The 19,027-nt window shown below is 35.3% G+C and overlaps 1 protein-coding gene across 4 annotated transcripts; it reads left to right on the forward strand.

The window, feature by feature from the left end:
- The first annotated feature begins 768 nt into the window (after positions 1-768).
- LOC121254972 lies at positions 769-18,477 on the forward strand. Of its 4 annotated transcripts, none has more exons than XM_041155231.1 (10): positions 769-1,035; positions 1,384-1,455; positions 1,532-1,656; positions 1,758-1,918; positions 2,520-2,589; positions 12,683-12,758; positions 14,345-14,428; positions 16,080-16,118; positions 17,026-17,072; positions 18,091-18,477. In XM_041155231.1, the coding sequence occupies exons 1-10, from the start codon at positions 898-900 to the stop codon at positions 18,206-18,208; spliced, it is 930 nt and encodes a 309-aa protein (XP_041011165.1). In that variant the 5' UTR covers positions 769-897; the 3' UTR covers positions 18,209-18,477. The 4 variants fall into 4 exon arrangements, with proteins under 4 accessions (XP_041011165.1, XP_041011167.1, XP_041011166.1 ...); XM_041155232.1 differs by having other exon boundaries at positions 771-1,035; positions 12,683-12,737; XM_041155233.1 differs by lacking the exon at positions 17,026-17,072.
- The last annotated feature ends 550 nt before the right edge of the window (positions 18,478-19,027 follow it).

Genomic DNA, 19,027 nt, shown 5'->3' on the forward strand with positions numbered 1-19,027 from the left:
AAAGGTGTGTGAGAAATATTTAACTTTAAGTATTCTACTAGGTAATGAATTAGGATACATTCTCACACTTCATATCTACTTTACTAAAAGGGCTATGTTAAAACTGTGCAAGTCTCTAAATCCCAAGCCTCCACAAGATTTTCCTGCACATAAGGTTTCCCATCTTGACCAATGGATTTTGAACTGATTTTCCTGAGGACCCCACTAGAAAGGGAGTGGTTGGAGAAACAACTATATCACAACTTATTTTATAATCGATAACATGATCCTTTTTTTTTTTTTTTAAAGCAAGTAAGCATATTATAGATGAACTAAAAGATAGCATGATACAAGGTTCGATGGGATGAGAGTCCCTTACAGTCTTTCCAAAGCCAACGGATACAACACGAACTAATTATTTTATAAAAGTATTTTTATTTTTAAATCCTTATTATCCATCAAATTTAATTTTGTTAAGTCCGTTTAATCCACAATTTTATAAGTAATTTAGATTAGAAAAATGTTAGAGATCTGCAGAGATCTTATATAAATAAATTTCTAAATTAGCATTACTTAATGTCCTCAAATCTATTTTACAATTAAAAAAATTATAATTCAACATCATATCAAATCATATTATTTATAAATTATATTTTGTAAGATTTTTTTATAAACTGAATATTTTTCAGAAGAAGAAGAAGAAGAAGAAGAGAAGCAGTTGATCCATCCGGCCCATGGAGCAAAAATGAATGGGCGGAGCCCAGCGGAGGAGTTGATAGAGGCCTACGCAAACGAGCACACCAAATCAGAAGTCATTCTGAAAAGCTTTTCGGGACGTGGGGCTGGGAGGAAGGGTGGCTGCTGTCCATTCACATCCTCTACCCCGATTGGCCAGAGGCACTGAGTTTGCTTTGCTCCATGAAAACAATCCCTCTACCATCTCCGTATACTTGGGACGGTGCTTCGCGCTGTACCTACGCTTCTTCTTTCACGACTCCTTGCAAAGTTATTATAATGGGCAGGAGCAAGAAGCAGCCTACACCTCCATCTCCTAGGGTTTGATTTCTTATCATTCTCATTTGCTTTATTAACTAGTACTTTTCCATTTACTTCGACACCCGTTTCCTCACCCCTTGTCATGTCATTAATATTTGATGTAAGGAGTAAGACTGTTTATTATATATATTTTTTTGAGCAAATTAGAAAGAAACGATTAAGCGAGTTTTGTACCAACAGATGTATTTTGATAAAATGCATTATATATATTTTGGTGTGAATTATGATAATAAACGCAACTTGAGAACAGTCTGGAATTGATAAAAGTAGGGAGCATTGCAGCTTACTACTGAGAATTGATACTTCTCTTCACTTTAGACTGGCATGTAAGAGGCGTTATGTTGACAGGGTTCGGAGCCAACTCCTCCCAGAATTACTTCAAATGTAAAGCAGAATCTACAATTTTTAAGGTTATGGAAGGTAGGTTATCTGCTAAGATATTTAAAGCTGATATTCATAATCGTATCCTCAAGCTCACCTGGCAAAGTTCTTGCAGGAGTTCCAAAAAAGGAAGTCTGGACAGTCTAAGCCTGCTACCAGTTATCGAAGAAAGAAGGTGCAGAAGGAGGATCTTCCAGAGGATCCCGAACTCTATCGCGATCCTACCATGACCCTCTACTAGTAATAATCTTTTCAGGTTTCTTTCTCATTTTCATTTGCCATCTTAATTATCTTATGGCGTCGGAGAAGTATTTTCCTTGTTTGCTAAATTTCTTCTACAGTACAAACCAGGGTATAGATAGTGCAGTCCCTGTCTTGCTTGTTGATGGCTATAATGTATGTGGCTACTGGATGAAGTTGAAGAAATACTTTATGAAAGGGAGACTTGATATTTCTCGCCAAAAGCTAATTGATGAACTTGTAACATTCAGTATGCTAAGAGGTTTGTACTCTGGTTCTTTTATTAGTTGTATTAACAGGCTTCGTTACAATTACTATTATAAAAACAAGGAGACTTCGTTAAAACAGGGGCAGCACTACACACACGCCTCTCTCTTTTTTGGGCCGCAGGGAGGAGAAATAGAACTCATAAAAATCTGATTTTTTGTGCTATGCCTATTTACTTGATTTAATAAAACTTGTTATTACTTATCGAAAAAAAAAAATACATGTTTACGCTTAACTGTACTTATTAAGGGCAGAGCTATATAAATGATCACTCATTCACATATTCTAATAGCTACCTAACGAATGGTATAATGGTTAGTTTTGGGTTCATATATATGAATCTGTGTGAATTACATTGACAAATCTTTAGTTCTAAAAGCAATTTTTTTCTTAATATTTCGTATCATGAGTGTACAGCTTCCTTTGTTATATTAAAACTTGAGTCGGTTCTTCTGTCCCACGATCTTTCTCTTGAGAAGTACCACTGTATTTGTCTACCAATGTTGTCTTGTGATGAGTAGTTAAATTAGATGGTTTCTTCTTGGTGTGTTCTCAGTATGTTGATCCCACCATCTTATTATTTGAAACATTTGCAGAGGTGAAAGTAGTAGTTGTATTTGACGCTATGATGTCTGGACTCCCCACACACAAGGAAAATTTTGCTGGGTACTATTTATGAACCTAAACTGTAGTTATCACTTTCTTCGATTGCATGGTATTCTTAATCAATATTGAGCTTAGTGCTTCATTGGGATCAAAGCAAGAAGTGTCTATATGTTGTTGGTTTATATGTGTGTATATATATTGACTACACGCCACTTGTTACATATCTTCTATTCCTAAGGTCATATTTGTCAGATGTAGGACGATTTATTGTCTTCCCTGGCAGATCTTATTTATAGGATAATAATGTTTTGATTGGTCATAGTTTGTCTCAGCAAGCTCAACTTTGAAGATATGTTCTCTGCATATTTGTGTAATAATCATACTTTATATTATTTTCTATTTCATCATGTGCTACATGTTGTACAGCATTATGCATGAAAACTAATATTTCTTTTGCTTAATATATTGTTTCGTTACTGTTCAGTAACAACAAGCCACATGGATGGATAAGCCCAAGTATTTTCTAGTCAAAGCCCTTTTGATTTTTGGGTGTAAATTCGTGATAATTGGAAACCAGCCCCATTTATGACTCCTAAATGGATCCAAAGAATAGCAGCATATTTACCCTAGAACTCCTAGCCATTAGGATTCCCAGAACCTCTTTTCATAACAAAGTTAAATTTGTGCAGCCTTATTATTAGGTTCCAGGTCTCATTATAAGGATAGCCTCAAAGCTAGAAAAATTCGTGATAATGTTCTTCTAGAAAACCAATCCCTAACCCTAGATAACTGTTGCAACTTCAGGAGAATGAAAAAAGAACCAGCCTCACCCTATAAAGTCCAACCCTTTTCCAGCAACTTCAAGTAGGTTATTATTGACGCGTTTGTTATTGATAGAAACAAAAAGGCAAGTAGCACGATCATACCCTTACATATATGGTAGACAATATTTTTAAAGTATTATGTGTGTATGACCCTTTATTGAAAGCTCATTTTTACGTACCATGTTATGATATATGATGGAGGTGTAACACCCCTTTCCCATAGGTTAGGAGTGTTACATGCTTTCGTAACTGTTTTTGATAAAGAGACCCAACATACTAAAAATATCAAATTTATCAAAAATAAATTCCCAAAAAAATAACAAAAATATAGTCTCATAGCAAGAAAACTTCAAACTGATATTTTTTTTTAAGTATTGAAAACTGATCTTTTAATGAAAAGAAAGGTACTTATCAAAAAGAAATGAAAAGAAAGGAGAAACAACTGAAAAAAAGAAATAAAAACATTAAAAAAAAACAAATAACCAAAATGAGTTGAATACTCGGTAAGTAGTTCATCATCCAATAAACATAATAAACATAGGGTTTTCTTGAAAGCGTGTATACTTAATACTTATACTAACATAAACATGTAACATGTATGCATAACTATTACGACGAGTTCAAATTTCACTTGTTGAAATGGGTCACAATATGCTCTCCCATTCAAAGAGGAAGTTTGGGTATTCAGAACTTGCAAGTTTTCAGCAAAGCTTTGCTTGGCAAGTGACTATGGAGATACTACAATGAGAGGGGGACCTTGTGGAGAATCTTCATTGAATTGAAGCATGGTGAACCATGAGGAGGATGGTGTTTCAATGAGGTGAGTGGGCCTCATGGCGTGGGGCAATAGAAGCATATAAGAAGAGATTGGGACACATATTCAAGATATACCTGCTCTAAGGTGGGTGATGGATCCAAATTAAATTTTGGCATGATGTATGGTATGGCGATAGGGCACCCAAGGGAACTTATCCACAAATTTATGGTATAGCAAGCATGAATGAAGCCTTCTCGATTGCAGACCTCTTCATACTCTCTAATGCCACTCCCTAATGAAATGTTACATTCCTTAGATATGCTCAAGATTGGGAAAGCAACTTTCGGAGTTCTATGGCCTAGTAATGTTTTAAATTTCATACCATACTGGGGTAGTAACCGGTACAAGAAAGGTATATGTTTCGTACCGAGTCAAATACCAACCATACCGGTGCATTTCGGTCAATACTGGCCGGTTTTCGGTGTACCGGCCAAAATTATTGTTCTTTTTTTTTTGTAATTAATGTAAAAATTCTGACTTTTTCATAATTTTCACTCCAATTCTCATATCTGAAGACTATTTTCTTATTTTTTTTTAATCTCATTTTCTCGAGGACTGAAAATCAAATCCCCACTTCCTTTTTCGTGATGAAGATGAGTAATTATTTTTTTAAATAGTTGGATTGAGAACTTAGAAGTATTATTGAGTTTTATAAATATGTGTTTTAACTTTTTAAGACTTGCATTGATGTTATTTTGAAATATAATTTATACATATATAATTAATTTATTATATATAGACTATCCCGAAACGGTATCGGTACCGAAATATTTCATTCTAGTGCCTTAATCGAAACAGCTACCGAAATGGTATTTAGAACTTTGCTCCACCCGTTTGTTGGAGGTAGTTGAAGATGATATCTTGGTGCCCCTCTAAGATAGGGAAGTTCTTAGTCCGCCTTCTACCAAGCCATGAAAATGAACAATACAAATCCATTCCCATGGAAGAGTATTTGGAAGACAAAGGCGCCTTTAAAGGCAAAACTTTTTGTATGGACGGCTTCTTTGGAGAAGATCTTCATCTAGACAACCTAAGGAAACGTCGAATCATAGTCATCGATTTGATGTTGTATGCGCAAAAAGAGTGGAGAGTCGGTTGACCATCTACTACTTCATTGTGAGATTGCCAGGACACTGTGGAATGAAAACTTTGCTCGAATGAGATTAGCTTAGGTGATGCTGAGATAGGTAATGGACCTCTAGCTTATAGGAGAGCCATTCGGGGTAACTCTCAGAGCGCCTCAATTTGAAAGATGGTTTCAATTTGTTTATGGTTGTGTATTTGGAGGGAGAGAAACGAAAAAAGTTTTGAAGATCAAGTGTGGTCAATGGATAAGCTTAGAAATCTATTTTTCAATATTTTACTCCATTGATCGATTGTAATTGATTTTCATGGCATGTCTTTTCATGAATTATTTGTATTTCTAAACTAGCAAGCTTAGGCGTTGCTTTTGTATATGTCCCATATACTTGGGCTTTTGCTTATTCTTTTGATCAATAAAATCTTATTTACCGATCAAAAAATAATAATGATAACTCATTAGAGTTGTCTTTCCCTTTCTTTAATGGCCACCACACCTTAACCCCCATGTGCAAGGTTGTGCACCGTGATGTATGTATGTAGAACAGACAATGACATAGCTGATCGTAATCATAAATGAAAACATATAAAGATGCATGTAAAGCATATAATAACATGACATCAAAACTCTCTTTCTGTAGCATCCAAACCCAATTTTTTTTGGCTTTATAAGTTTGGACAATGGGCCCAATTTTTTTAGGCTTTATTATTTGAGGATCTAGTATTGAGGAGATAGGATTGGATATGCAATTATGGACCTAGATTTAAAATGGAGTAGTCCATTAGGCCCATATATGGATGGATAAGCCCAAGTATTTTCTAGCCAAAGCCCATTTGATTTTTGGCTGTTAAATTCGTGATAATTGGAACCAGCCCCATTTATGACTCCTAAATGGATCCAAAGAAGAGCAACATATTTACCCTAGAACTCCTAGCCATTAGGATTCCTAGAGGCTAGAACCCTTTTCAAAACAAAGTTAAATTTGTGCAGCCCTATTATTAGGTTTTCTAGGTCTCATTAAAAGGATAGCCTCAAAACTAGAAAAAAACAGAGGCTGTTGTGAGTCTGGAAAGTTTTTATAGCAATCCCATGTTTTCAAGAAAACCAATCCCTACCCCTAGATAACTGGTACAATTTCAAGAGATTGAAAAAGGAACCAGCCTCACCCTATGAAGTCCAACCCTTTACCAACAACTTCAAGTAGGTGATTATTGACATGTTTGTTATCGATAGAAGCAAAGAGGTAAGTAGCATGATCATACCTTTACATATATGGAAACAATGTTTTAAAAGTATTATGTGTGTATGACCCTTTATCGAAAGCTCATATTTACGTATCAAGTTATGATGAAAGTGATTTTTGAATGCCATGTTATTATGTGTTTTACATGCATCATGATATGTTTTCATTTATGATTACGATGAGCTATGTCATTATGTGGTCTACATGCATCATGATAAGACAGCTAAAAGAAAAGTTATGAAAGAAGTTTTACGAATGACCATAAGAGATTATAACACCCCGTTCCCATAGGATAGAGATGTCACTAACCTTCATAACATAATGCCCGGTAAAGAGATTCATATCTTGAATATATCTCATTTATTGAAAAGCGATAAAATGTTAAAAACTGATTTGAACATAATCGTATAAAAAAAAAAACTGAACGTAAAGTAAAAAAACATAAATTAATCCTAGGAATGACGTAAAAGACTTCTTATTCTTGTGTGAATTATCATTTATTCCTTCCTAATCCTTTGTACTAAATCTACTCTTGGCCATCCAGCTCTGCATCGTCATAAACATCATCTGTAACAATTAGACATGAAAGAAACAAGAAGACAAACAAGAATGAGTCGAATACTCAGTAAATAGTACATCATACTGTAAAAAATAATCTGGCCTAGCATGGATTTAGTTTCTGAAGACTCTTAACAACATATATACATGTATCGTCATATATTCACATAGCACATATCTATCCATCATCATGAGCGGAAGCATACATAATTAGGGCAAATATGTAACTTGAATGTATAATAACTTGTTTATCTTGTTTAACATGGAGTGAAACACGCTTGGGTCCGTGTTTCACTTAACTGAGTAACATGGAGTGAAACACGCTTAGGTCCGTGTTTCACTTTACTTGAGTAACATGGGGTGAAACGAGCTTGAGTCCGTGTTTTACTTAACTGAATAACATGGAGTGAAACACGCTTGGATCCGTGTTTCACTTTATTTGTGGTTAACCACGCTTGAGTCCGTGGTACTGTATTAAAACTTCTTATCTTTCTTAATGCATGAGAATTCATTAGGTTTCATGAACTTTCTTAACATGGCATATTCTTGTACATGGCATAACATAACATAACATGGACATAGCATAACATAACAAGAACTGAACATTTTATGACATTCCATGGCATACATGATCTGAGTGCTACATGAACATGGCATACATGATCTAAGTATTACATGAACATGGCATACATGATTTACGTGCTACATGAACATGGCATGCATGATATAATTATCCCATGAACATGGCTTGCATAATTTGACTATTCTATTACATGGCATATTTTACTTGAATTACTACATGAACATCTCATGGCTTTCATATGATTTTAGTAACATTCAATCAATCAAATAACAAATTCATTCATTCAAGCATAATCTCATATTTTATCAAAGATCGTGAAAGGAATCTAAACAAAGAAGTGGTTGTGCGATGCTCACCGAGAGAAAAAGGCTGAGGCGACGGCGGCTCTGGGGTGGTTGGAAGTGACCAGCAACGCGACTGGGTCTTCTGGGCAGTGGTGCGATGGAAGAGAGAGAGAGAAGGGGAGAGAGAGAGTTAGACCGAGACGAAGAAAATCACGGGAAGAGAGAAATCTCGTCGGGAACTTACCGGAAATGATTGGGTTCAACGGGGTTGGGTTGGCCGGCGTTTTCTGGTGCCGTGGGTGGTGCTCCGATGTCCTAGGGTGGTTGGCGGTGGCTGGGCAGAAATAAGGCTTGTGCGAAATTGTTGGTTCTCTGGGTATTTCGATGTTTAAAACAGAGGCTTTGTGGTTTCTTATAGGCGATGGGAGGGAAACCTTCAGGAGATTGGCTGAAATTTGAAATTTCCTAGACTTTAGGAACCTATTCTTACGAGGATATAGATTTTGAGAGGATTTGAAAAGTTTGAGTTGGAGTTAAACTCAAACTGGAAACCGAATCTAGTACGGGAACTTAATGGATAAGAATACGAAGATTTTGGATAGGGAAAATCACTAATTTAAATCTATCTGTTAGCACATTTTCTAAAATGAAAATAACAATATAAATAAAATTAAATAAATAAATAGCAAATAAATAAAATACTAGTGTTTAAGCCCTAAATTTGGATTCGTATGTTACAGAGATGCATGGTACCAATACAATAATGAGTGGATGTGCAAGCCACGAACCTAAGCGTGGTCCACCATAGTATGTTAGGATAAGTTAAGCGATTCCCCTCGTGGGCACAGGTAGTGAAACCGGTGCACAACCCGTACACGAGGGTTAAGGTGTGGTGGCCATTAAAGAAAGGGAAAGATAAGTTCAATGAGTTATGCATAGTACATTTTACATGTTTATGTTAGTATAGGTATTAAGTATGCACGCTTTCAAGAAAACCCTATTGTCTATTATGTTTACTCTATGATGCACTACTTATTGAATATTCCACTTATTTTTATTTTTTTTATATTTTTAAAATGCCCAGGTAACAAGGATAGTGTTGACGAGCTAATGGCCAAGCATAGATCATGTATCAAGGATTTTTCAGATTTAGGTGCGGTTTGGATAGTGAGATGAGATGAGATGAGATGATTTTAGTTGAAAGTTGAATAAAATATTATAAGAATATTATTTTTTAATATTATTATTGTTTTGAAATTTGAAAAAGTTGAATTATTTATTATATTTTGTGTGAAAATTTTGGATAGTTATTATAATGAGATGAGATGAGATGAAACACTTTCACTATCCAAACGGAGCCTTAATGTGTCTTTTCTTTTCATTAAAAGACTAGTTGGGTATCTTTACCGAGAACAATTACGAAAGTACTTAACACTCCTAACCTACAGGAAGGGGTGTTACGATAACACTAATAGCAGCTGTACACCCTCACAGCCAAATTGCAATAGCCCACACTTATTTTTTTGGTGATGCCAAAACCCACAACCAATAAATCCAATTGGCTCATAGTTTTGGGCTCCAAGTATGATTTGGCAATTCAAATTACCCAACTGAAACGCTTTTTTTTTTTTTTTTTTTGATAAGTAAGAAGTAAGTTTCATTGATATGAACGAAAAATAGGCATAGCCCATGTACACAGGGACTATACAAAAGAAAACACCTAAATACATTCTAGAAGCACTAGATTAAAGATAAAAAATCATGCACATTGTTTCCATTAAGGACAATAGCTGAAAACCATAGGAGTAAGGTGTGTAGAAAAACTTATGAAGCTCTGCCATTGTTCACTCTCTATCTTCAAATCACCTCGCGCTCCTCTCCGTCCAAATACACCTCATAATGCGCAAAAGTATCATCTTCCATACTGCTACCACTTGGGGATAGCCTTGAATACCCTTCCAGTAAGCAAGCAAGTAGCCACCTTTGACGGCATAACCCAAGCAACATCCACTCTACTAAATATCTCATTCCACAACTCTCTTGTCACCTCGCAATGCAATAATAGATGGTCTACCGATTCCCTATGCCCCTCTTCCTTAAGTTATCCGTGGTAAGAATATTTCCAAGGGCAGTCATCCACACGAAGAAGGCCACTTTGGAAGGTGCACGAGACCTCCAAATGCTTTTCCACGAAAAAGATGCAATACCTTGTGGAGCCAACATTTTATAATATGCCTTCACTGTGAACTTCTTGTTGTTACTGGACCTCCATTGTAGCCTGTCACCCTATATCGTTATACTTCCTAAGGAGTATATCAAGCTGAAAAATTCTGAAATGGTAGACAGTTCCCAATTATGGTTATCCTGAGTGAATAGATCCCACTGATGGGAACCATGCGCAAACTCAAGCACATCCGCCACCGCAGCCTCCCTATTAGCTGCAATACTATAAAGAGCTGGGAAGACCCTCTCCAAATAGCGCTTTCCACACCAAACATCCTACCAAAATCTGATCCTAGTGCCCTGTCCAACCACAAAACAAATGTTGTTTTCAAAACACTACCAGCCCCCCCTAATATGTTTCCACAAACCCACGCCATACCGCCCTCTCACTACATTAGAACACCAACCACCACAAGCACCTTCGTATCTAGAGTCAACCACTTCCTTCCACAATGACTCACCCTCCTTGTGATATCTTCATAGCCATTTCCCCAATAGTGCTTTCTTGAAGGTCCTTAACTTTCGCACACCCAACCCTCCACTCGAGATTGGGGAACAAACTTTGTTCCAATTAACAAGTTAGAATTTGTTTTCCTCCCCCAGACCACCCCACAAGAAAGTTTGGAATAACTTCTCGATTCTATTCGCCACCCCAGCAGGCAATGGAAATAGAGATAAGAAATTGGTTGGAAGATTCGATAAAGTGCTTGTGATCAATGTGATTCGCCCTTCCTTCGATAAATACAACCATTTCCACCCAGCCAACCTTTTCTCCACTTTCTCAATAACCCCTTCACAAATAACTCTAGCTTTGAAAGTCGCCCCCAGAGGGAGGCCCAAATATTTCATAGGCAGAGAAGACACTTTACACCCTAAGAGGTCTGCTAGGCTATTGATACGAGGCACCGCACCCACTGCCACCATCTCAAATTTACCAAGTTTTAAATTAGGCCTCGACACAGCTTCAAAGCACAACAGAAGTGCTCATAAAACTTGAATTTGGCCCAACTTCGCTTCACAAAAAAGGAGTGTATCATGCAAATAAAATATGTGAGATCATGATAGAGCCATTAGTACCATTACCCATCGAAAATTCAACTAAAAAACCACCCTCAATAGCTACCTTCACCATCCGACCAAGTGCCTCCATGACAATAACAAAAAGAAATGGAAACAATGGGTCCCTTTGCCGCAATCCACGAGTGCTATTAAAGAAACACGTCCTATAAACAATATAAACCCGCCATCTCCTCCCAAACCCGCCATCACCCAATTGAAACTCATAAATCAATTTCAACTCAGTCAACACCATAAAGATGAAACCATACAAAACCACTCTTTTCTGCCTGATATTCACACATGGAAAATCAATTAGACATTTGATAGAACCTCTCACCTCAAGTGTATGGTGTCGTTTAGTTACATAGATGAGATAAGATGAAAAATATGTGAATAATAGTGAGATAGTTTGTGAATAATAGTGAAATGACTTGAATTAAGATGTTTTATGGAGTTTTGAAAAATGAGAAAAAAAGTTGAAGAAAAATATTATAAAGTTACAATATTATTAGAATATAATTTTTTAATATAATTTTTGTTTTAGGATTTGAAAAAGTTGAATTGTTTTTTGTATTTTGTCTGAAAATTTGGGAAAGTTGTAATTGATTAGATAAAAAAGTTAAAAATTTGAAATTTTGAAATTGAAAAGTGTTTATGATATTTAGATATTGAGATGAGTTTGGAGGAGAGATGGGTTGAGACTATCTGTGAAACCAAATGGAGCCTAAATGCACCAAAGTTCAACTCAATGAGAGTGGTAGTGTGAAGTGGTATTGTGGCCATGTGAAGAAGGAACAGAATAGATGAATTAAACTGAGAGGAAAGAAAAGTTAAGAAAGTAAGAGGGAACCGAGGCTTACTGAAAAGTGCTATGATTGCCAAAGCTTGAATTGCCAAAAGAAAATAGGCAAGGGTGGTGGGGGAGAAAGAGGGAGTGGGAGAGAAGGGCATTGTGTGATTTCTCAAGGACTACATTCATAGCCAGTGGGGGAGAGCAAGAAGTGATAATTCTTGTTGATTCTGGCTTTAATGAAGGGAGTTTACAGGAGTTAATTGCAGGAAAACAAAAAAATTTGGGGAAAGAGAATTAAGGGAATAAAATCTTGCCAAAGAAGAGAGGGAGAAGAGAAAGGAAAGAAAAGGGAGGGACATTTCAGAGGGAGTCTGGTGAAGGAAGTTTTCGGGTGGAAGAACTAAGAAGAAAGAATTTAGGGCTTTCTTAAGGTGTTTTGATTCGCTCTCTCTCTAACTAAAATACTGGGATTTGTTTTTTCTAGTCGGGCTGGTTATGACACCATGGGACTGCAATTTTTTTTTTTTTTGAATTTTGACATTGTCATTCATAAAGATTATAGTCAAGCTTATATTTGAATTCTACTCTTTATTTCTTTTGGAAATGGAACTTGTTGATGAGATTTATTTGGTTATGTATTTATTTAAAAAAATGATTAATTGGATTATGAAAATTCACAATGTTGCAGTATCGATATAGTGTACTCAGGTGAATCATGTGCTGATGCGTGGATAGAGAAAGAGGTAAGAGATAACATCGAGCTGGTAGGATTCTATATTATTTTTGGTTTGGGGAGTGAGATGAGAATTTTTGGTTTTAGATGAAAGTTTAAGATATTATTTTTTAATATTATTATTGTTTTGGAATTTGAAAAAGTTGAATTGAGACTTGAAAAAATTGAATTGTTTATTATATTTTGTATGAGAATTTGAAAAAATTGTAATGATGAGGTGAGATGAAATGAGAATTTTGTGTCTTGTCTTTGCCCCCAAACTCTAGCGTGTGAAGATAGAAATTATTGTTTTACTGTGTGGATTGACTGTCAAGTTGAATTGTTTTCGCTAGTTGGTTCTCTTCCTTTCATCTATGTCATGGATATAACTTGAGCTACGGTTGACTTTTAATGGCCGGACACACACACACACATTAAAAGTAAAAATTTTATTGATAGAACTAGGCAAATGCCCAAGGACACAGGACATATACAAGAGGAAACACCTAGCAGGAAGAAGAGGGAGAGATAGATACAAGGAACTCGTGAACATTATGACCATTGAAATCTATAGCTATTGTCCAAATAAATAATGTCTTGAAAAAAAGGCTTCTAAGCTCCACCGAATGTACTTTGTCTTTGAATGTTCGAACATTTTTTTCCTTCCAAACACACCATTGGAGGCATATGGGGACAATCTTCCAAACTGATGCAATTTTCTGAATTCCTTATAGACTCCTCCAGCTGGCGAGAAGATCAACCACCCTCCTGGGGATTACCCATGCCATCCCCTTCCTGTTGAACATATCATTCCATAAGGCCCTAGCAACCTCACTGTGAAGAAGCAAATGATCCACTGTTTCACCACTTTTCCTGCACATGCACCACCAATCCATTTCAATAATCCTCCTTTTTCGTAGGTTGTCGATGGCCAAGATCTTCCCCAATGAAGCAGGATATATTTTTTTTTTGATAAGTAAATGAAGCAGGATATATTTAGCATATTAGGATGTTCTTTTCGTTCCTTGTTATCCTGTTTTACTTCCACCATTTTTTTCTGTCCTGCTTAATTTTTCAACAGCACTTGAACCATGACCAACCGATAAACATTTACCAACAACAACGTGAAATGACATCTTTCCCTTATATATGGGGATACAATTTCCTTAGCCCACGCATGAAATACTCAGCTTGTGGAGCTTCCCATGACCCGCTGGCTGAATTGGCCCTAAAAGTGAAAATTTGAGAATGAAGGAGGTTCTGTGGGCAGGGTCCTTATCTCTCTTCTTGACCTAACTCTTTCACATCTCATGGAACTATGCATGCATGCAATAGAGTATTTTGAGAAAGTTTGTCCTCATAACTCAGATGTATTCTGGTCTTATGCATTTAAATTTTTATTGTCCTCAAAACTATTTATTGTAGATTCTTGAGTGAATGTAGCATCATCTTCCTTCCTGTCTTTCCATCTTTTATTTTCTGACAATTTTTGCAGTTGGCATGGTTACACTTTTTTAATAGTTTTATAACACAGTCCGGTGTGGAAATCAGTTCTGTTGATGAATGTTTCGTTGTATTTATTAAGCATATTGTGATATTTGTGTTTTCCTGGTGTATGCTTTCTTGTTAATCTGGCAGGTTGTAGCGTTGAAGGGGGATGGATGTCCCAAAGTCTGGGTTGCCACTTCTGATCATTGTCAGCAGCAAGCAGCATATGGAGCAGTATGCATTCTCCTCATGGTTATAGACCAATTTTTGTGAAATTTATGCCACTTCTTTGTTAATCTATTGAGCGCAATTCTTATATGCTCCTTTTCAAATACTTATAGAAAGGGGTTAAATACTAAAATAGTCCCTGTGGTTTTACTTATCAAACAAAAAAATAGTCCGTGGTTTGTCTCTAAATTGTTTTTGCAGTCACGCATTCAAGCAAGGGCCTTTGCCTAAAAATACAACTTATGAGAAAACCATAGTTATTCATTAATTGGAAATTTTTTTTTGGATTTTTTTTAATTTTTAGATGAGTTATTTTTATATTATTTCTGTGTTTCTTAATTAATTAATTTATTATTTTTCTTTTATTGTAGCTAACCAGACACTTCTAATAATTCAAGTTCACCAACAGAGTAGGGACAGAAGGAGTTATTTGATCAAAGTTGAAAGTATGGGTAGTAAATAGTTTAAAACTAAAACTTGGACTAATTTGTTTAGGGGCAAACCACAAGGACTATTTTAGTATTTATCCTAAAAAATTATTTTAAATATCTTGTGCATATTCATTTGCTGGGGTAATTAATAATAATAATATGCAACTTAATGTGCAGTAGTTGATTATGTCATATGGTATCCCATATTGTAACCAATAAGTTTAGGTCTTCAACCTTATGGTTTCATTTATTTTGATATTAAATGTTCTAAATCTGTTTGACATCGAGTTTGTCATATTTGCCTGCATGTCTGAAATAGGAGTTTATTTTTGGGTTAGTATAACCATTACATTTTTATTTAGCCTAGAAACAATCATACATGAAACTTCATTCCCTCCTTATAATCCCATTCGCTCCAACCTCACCAGTTAAACCCATTTAATTAACTTACCTTGGATCCCCGCATCTCCCCTTTGTATCTCAACACTATGTTTCCTTGCTTTCTCAGTAATCTGATTTTCTTCAGCCTAATGTTTCTTGAGTGTAGTTCAAATTTAAACATTGCAATGTTTTCTCCAATTTGTTTAACCACTTCTTTTTTTCCTCAGTGACTGGTTTATTTTCAATTTTTCTAAAGAATCTATTCAAATTTTGTTGTTTGGTGTTAGTCTACATTTTTGTAATCTTTGTCAGGAAATAATTCTCCAAAAATCCTCCGACTATTTTTTTTCCACAATTTTTTTTTATAGGTAATTAAGAAGTTTTATTCATAAGAAGAGAAGGCATAGCCCTTTTTTTCCACAAATATATAATGGATTCCTTCTTATATTCCCTATATAGCTAGTCTTTGGTCATTTGCTGGTGTGGCAATCACTGTAGATCTCTTAAGATTCATAACTTCTGTATTATTTGCCATAAGACTTTCTTGTAATCATTTTGTGTGGTATCAGCACGATTAATTCAGGAATCAAATTCGGTTCCCTTGTGGGGAATTAGCGATTCCAATTATAGTTGCTGAACTCTAGATATGTATTGTTGAAGTGTACTAATCAGACATCTAGTCAGTTTACATTTACTGTGCTTCTGTCCTCCACATTTTTTGTTGTCATGCTGTGTGCAGGATGTTCCCGATGGTAGGCATGTCTTATAACTCCTTTTATACTATGTACTTCAATGATGGTTGAATCATGCTTTTGTTAATTGCCCGAATTTATAATATTTTCCAGGGTGCCTTTGTTTGGAGTAGTAAGGCGTTGATTTCTGAGGTGAGCCATTCATATATGTGGGGAATTTTTGAACTTGTACTTACTGTACTCTTGCTATTTGTTTTACTGTCCATATCACAAATCACCAATAGCAGTTTATGGATTTCATGATGATGCACGGTCATCTCTCACAATACTGTGGGGTGCTACCGTCTAGTTATGATAGCCTTATGTCATGATGATTATGTCCTACACAGAATGCATTCATTCTAAAAAGGTTCTCATGATTTTCATTCCAACTGTTTGTTCACTAAAAACAATAGAATATTACTTTCAATGAGAATACGTTAATAACCTAGGGCAATAACCATGTTCTGTTATCTTGGCTCATCAACATCCATGTCTGCCACAATTTCATTCTTTCAGTAAACTGATCCCATCTAAATTTTGGTTGTTTCAACAAATATTTTCTCAACTAATCGGGATCCATTATCAGTATCTTTTTATCTGAGTTCATAGTCTCAGTCACTTCTTTTTTCTGAGTAAGATATCTTTATTAAAAAAGTGGAAAGGGCGCAACACTCACTTCCCTGTTATTCATTTGCGAGATGCTCTTAAATTCAATGTGTGTGCTGTGTCATTTTCTCTCTCACTGATGGATGATTAAACAAGATATGAAAAATATCTATACTCCAGCATTGTTGTAGACTACTGCCCACTTTTCCTGCTAAATTAATCATCTTATATTGTTCCTATTGTTCTTATGGTTTTACTTATTGATAATTGACCCATTCAACAGCTCTATATTGTATAATTACGTGAAAAAAGAGAGATCAATCAATCTGACTTCAATTTTGCTAGGAAGTTTCTAGCTTGTTCTTTGATGACAAGGTTTTTCTGGTACAGAGTATATTCCAGGTATATTATTTATTTTAATTTTTTTTTCCTATGCGGTTTGGGTTTTTAGATTAAAGCATCACAGAGGGAGGTTGAGAGGATGCTTCAAGAACAAAGGTGTGTTCTGTCTGAGATGAATGTTCACATCGATATTACTTATATACTCAGTACTCTTTTGCATTTTGCTTGTTATATTCCCAACTAATTAAACAACATGGCTGACACATAAGTATCTCACAGAGATTTGTCCTCATTGACTGTCGGATGAGATCAGAGATTATTATAGTCATATAAATTGGCAACATCTCTGTTTAAAGAAAAATTTTAAAAGCCACAATTAAAGAGAATTCATGGTTTTAAGCAAAGCACTCAATAAGAGTTGTCTCATGAAGTATCATGACATTTGTTCTCAACGCTTAAAGCAAGCCATAGTGTAAGACAAGATCATGTATTAGAGGCAAGTGCACTAAGTGAGTGTTCTCTGAGTTTAAATTCTTCTGGTAGGATTTTGTTCTTGACATCTTGTGCCACCCTGGTAAGATTATAGGAACTTGATCAGGTTTCTCTTTGGTTAACTTATCTTTTAGCCACAGTGGAAGTGTTAGCTCCATAACTCTAGGGGTCACATATCCTTAAGAAGTATGCCATCAGAGTTAAAACAAGAAAACCGTGGTAGTGGTTTCTTCTTGCTCTGGGAATCTTCACGCGCGGCCTAGTAAGAACTAAACAAATGCAATTTGACCATTGTAAGACAAAACAATTAAGAAGTTTCATAAGCTTTAGGATACTAGTTTATGTGGATGGATGTTTACCTTTTCTGATCATGTATATCTTTTACATGGATGTTTACTGAAAAATAGTTGTGTTCTGATCTTGTGCTGGTTTCTTTTGCTTCAATTATCGTCATCACCATCATTATTCTTCTTGTTGTTGTTAGAGTAATGCTACATATAGTTATTAGTTGTACAAATGCCGCACACTCCTTTTGAAAGAGTGTGTTCCACTATTAAAAAATTAATTTTTTAATGTGAATTTCATATTTACTCACTTTTTTCAAAATGAGTATGTGGCGCTTATGCACTTATTGCAAATATTTTCTCTCTTAAATGGTTAACCAGTTTGTTTCCCTTTTCAGTTCTGCTTCTTTTCAAGGTAAATTGTTAAAGCACAATCTTGATTCAGAAGTTGTAGATGCTCTTAAAGATCTGAAAAAGAAGCTATCGGAAAATGAGTCAAATTCTCAAAGTAGCTGATCGGGTTGATTTGATGTTCTCTCTTTCACGTTTAACCTCCTCACATTACGGTACAACCTTCATGAGACAGTCTTAGCTGTAGAATTTCCAAATTGTACCCATTACCCTGCACCGTGCACATCCTACATCTTGATTAAGGGTATGTACGTAGCTATTCGGTGCAGGTACATAATAGAGCATGTTAATAACAAGTAGGTATGAATAGATTTCGAGTGTCCGGGTAACGACGAAGTAGTTCTCTAATTGAGATTAGTTCTAAATTTAGGGAACTGTGTGCCATGGTGACGGATCTGGATTGGCAATCACATTGTCTACTTGAACCATTAGACATATATCAATGATATTTGCAGTCATAGATTATAAAGTATTTCATATTTAAAATAAATAAATAAATATGACTCACAAAAAAATTAATTTTTTAATAGTAGATTTTACTCTTTTTCAAAAGGAATGATTGGTTCTTGCACAATCCATGATTTATTTATTTTTTTTAAATCTGAAAGAACTCATGATTGTATTTAGTATTACTCAAATATGTGTGTGAGAAAAGTATTCTTTCAGATAAACCTAAAACATAGAAAAAGCACTTCCATGTTACGGTGTCATTACAGTTTCCTGGACAAATTAAGGTTTCATTTGGTTACACAGATGAGATAAGTTTTTTGATTAGTGAAATAATTTGAATAGTAATAAAATGATTCAAATTAAGATTTTTATGGAATTTTGGAAAAAGAAAAAGAAAAAATTGAATAAAAAAATTATAAATTTTAGAATATAATTTTTGTTTTGGAATTTGAAAAAGTTAAATTATTTTTTGTG

This window comes from Juglans microcarpa x Juglans regia, chromosome 3D (assembly GCF_004785595.1).
Source record: "Juglans microcarpa x Juglans regia isolate MS1-56 chromosome 3D, Jm3101_v1.0, whole genome shotgun sequence".
Classification (NCBI taxonomy): Eukaryota; Viridiplantae; Streptophyta; class Magnoliopsida; order Fagales; family Juglandaceae; genus Juglans; species Juglans microcarpa x Juglans regia.

Coding starts and splice junctions, on each gene's coding strand:
- LOC121254972 (XM_041155231.1), top strand. CDS start 898: ATGAAAACAATCCCTCTACCATCTCCGTATACTTGGGACGGTGCTTCG. Junction 1,657..1,757: donor CCTACCATGACCCTCTACTA/GTAATAATCTTT, acceptor TTTCTTCTACAG/TACAAACCAGGGTATAGATA. Junction 16,119..17,025: donor GTAAGGCGTTGATTTCTGAG/GTGAGCCATTCA, acceptor TTGGGTTTTTAG/ATTAAAGCATCACAGAGGGA.